The sequence below is a fragment of the Eimeria mitis genome, genomic scaffold (genome assembly GCF_000499745.2).
Source record: "Eimeria mitis Houghton genomic scaffold, Emh_scaff2227, whole genome shotgun sequence".
Taxonomy (NCBI): domain Eukaryota; phylum Apicomplexa; class Conoidasida; order Eucoccidiorida; family Eimeriidae; genus Eimeria; species Eimeria mitis.
In genome coordinates this window covers 4269-4906 of record NW_013570555.1, presented here as the reverse complement: position 1 = coordinate 4906, position 638 = coordinate 4269, and the positions used below count along the sequence as shown (strand labels likewise).

Genomic DNA, 638 nt, shown 5'->3' with positions numbered 1-638 from the left:
TGTTGCTGCTGCTGCTGCTGCTGCTGCTGCTGCGGGTGCTGCTGCTGCTGCTGCTGCTGCTGTGAGTGCTGGTGGTGGTGTTGGTGCCCCACCACATACACTGGACACACGTTATGCAAGCCTGGCTTAGTAGGTAACTTGCTGCTGCTGCTGCTGCTGCTGTGCGTGGTGGTGATGGTGGTGGTGGTGGTGGTGGTGGTGGTGCTGCTGCTGCTGCTGCTGCTGTGGGTGTTGGTGCTGCTGCTGTGGGTGTTGGTGCTGCTGCTATCATGCAGGCTTGGCTTAACAGGTAACTTGCTGCTGCTGCTGCTGTTGCTGCTGCTGCTGCTGCTGCTGCTGCTGCTGTGGGTGCTGCTGCTGCTGCTGGTGTTGCTGCTGCTGCTGCTGCTGCTACTACTACTGCTATTGCTGTTGAAGCTGCTGCAGCTGTATTATCTGCTGCTGCTGCTTTTGTAGAATACCTTCTCTAACCCTAAACCCTAAACCCTAAACCCCAAACCCTAAACCCTAAACCCTAAACCCTAAACCCTAATAAATTTATGTTATGTTGTATATACAGACTAGGAGACTTGGTGCCTTCATCTTTTATTGCTTCTCTTCGTTTTTTGTTTGAGTTATCTATCCCTGCATGCGAAGCA

The 638-nt window shown here is 52.7% G+C and overlaps 1 protein-coding gene across 1 annotated transcript in view; it reads right to left on the bottom strand.

Annotated features, from left to right (window-relative positions):
- EMH_0050600 (uncharacterized protein) overlaps window positions 1-271 on the bottom strand; it is a gene marked incomplete at both ends in the record, with an annotated part of 726 nt that extends 455 nt beyond the window's left edge. Inside the window, one exon of the mRNA XM_013496662.1 lies at window positions 3-271. Within this exon, the coding sequence (XP_013352116.1) occupies window positions 3-271 (269 nt within the window). The remainder of the gene's footprint in view (window positions 1-2) is intronic.
- Window positions 272-638: the final 367 nt, after the last annotated feature.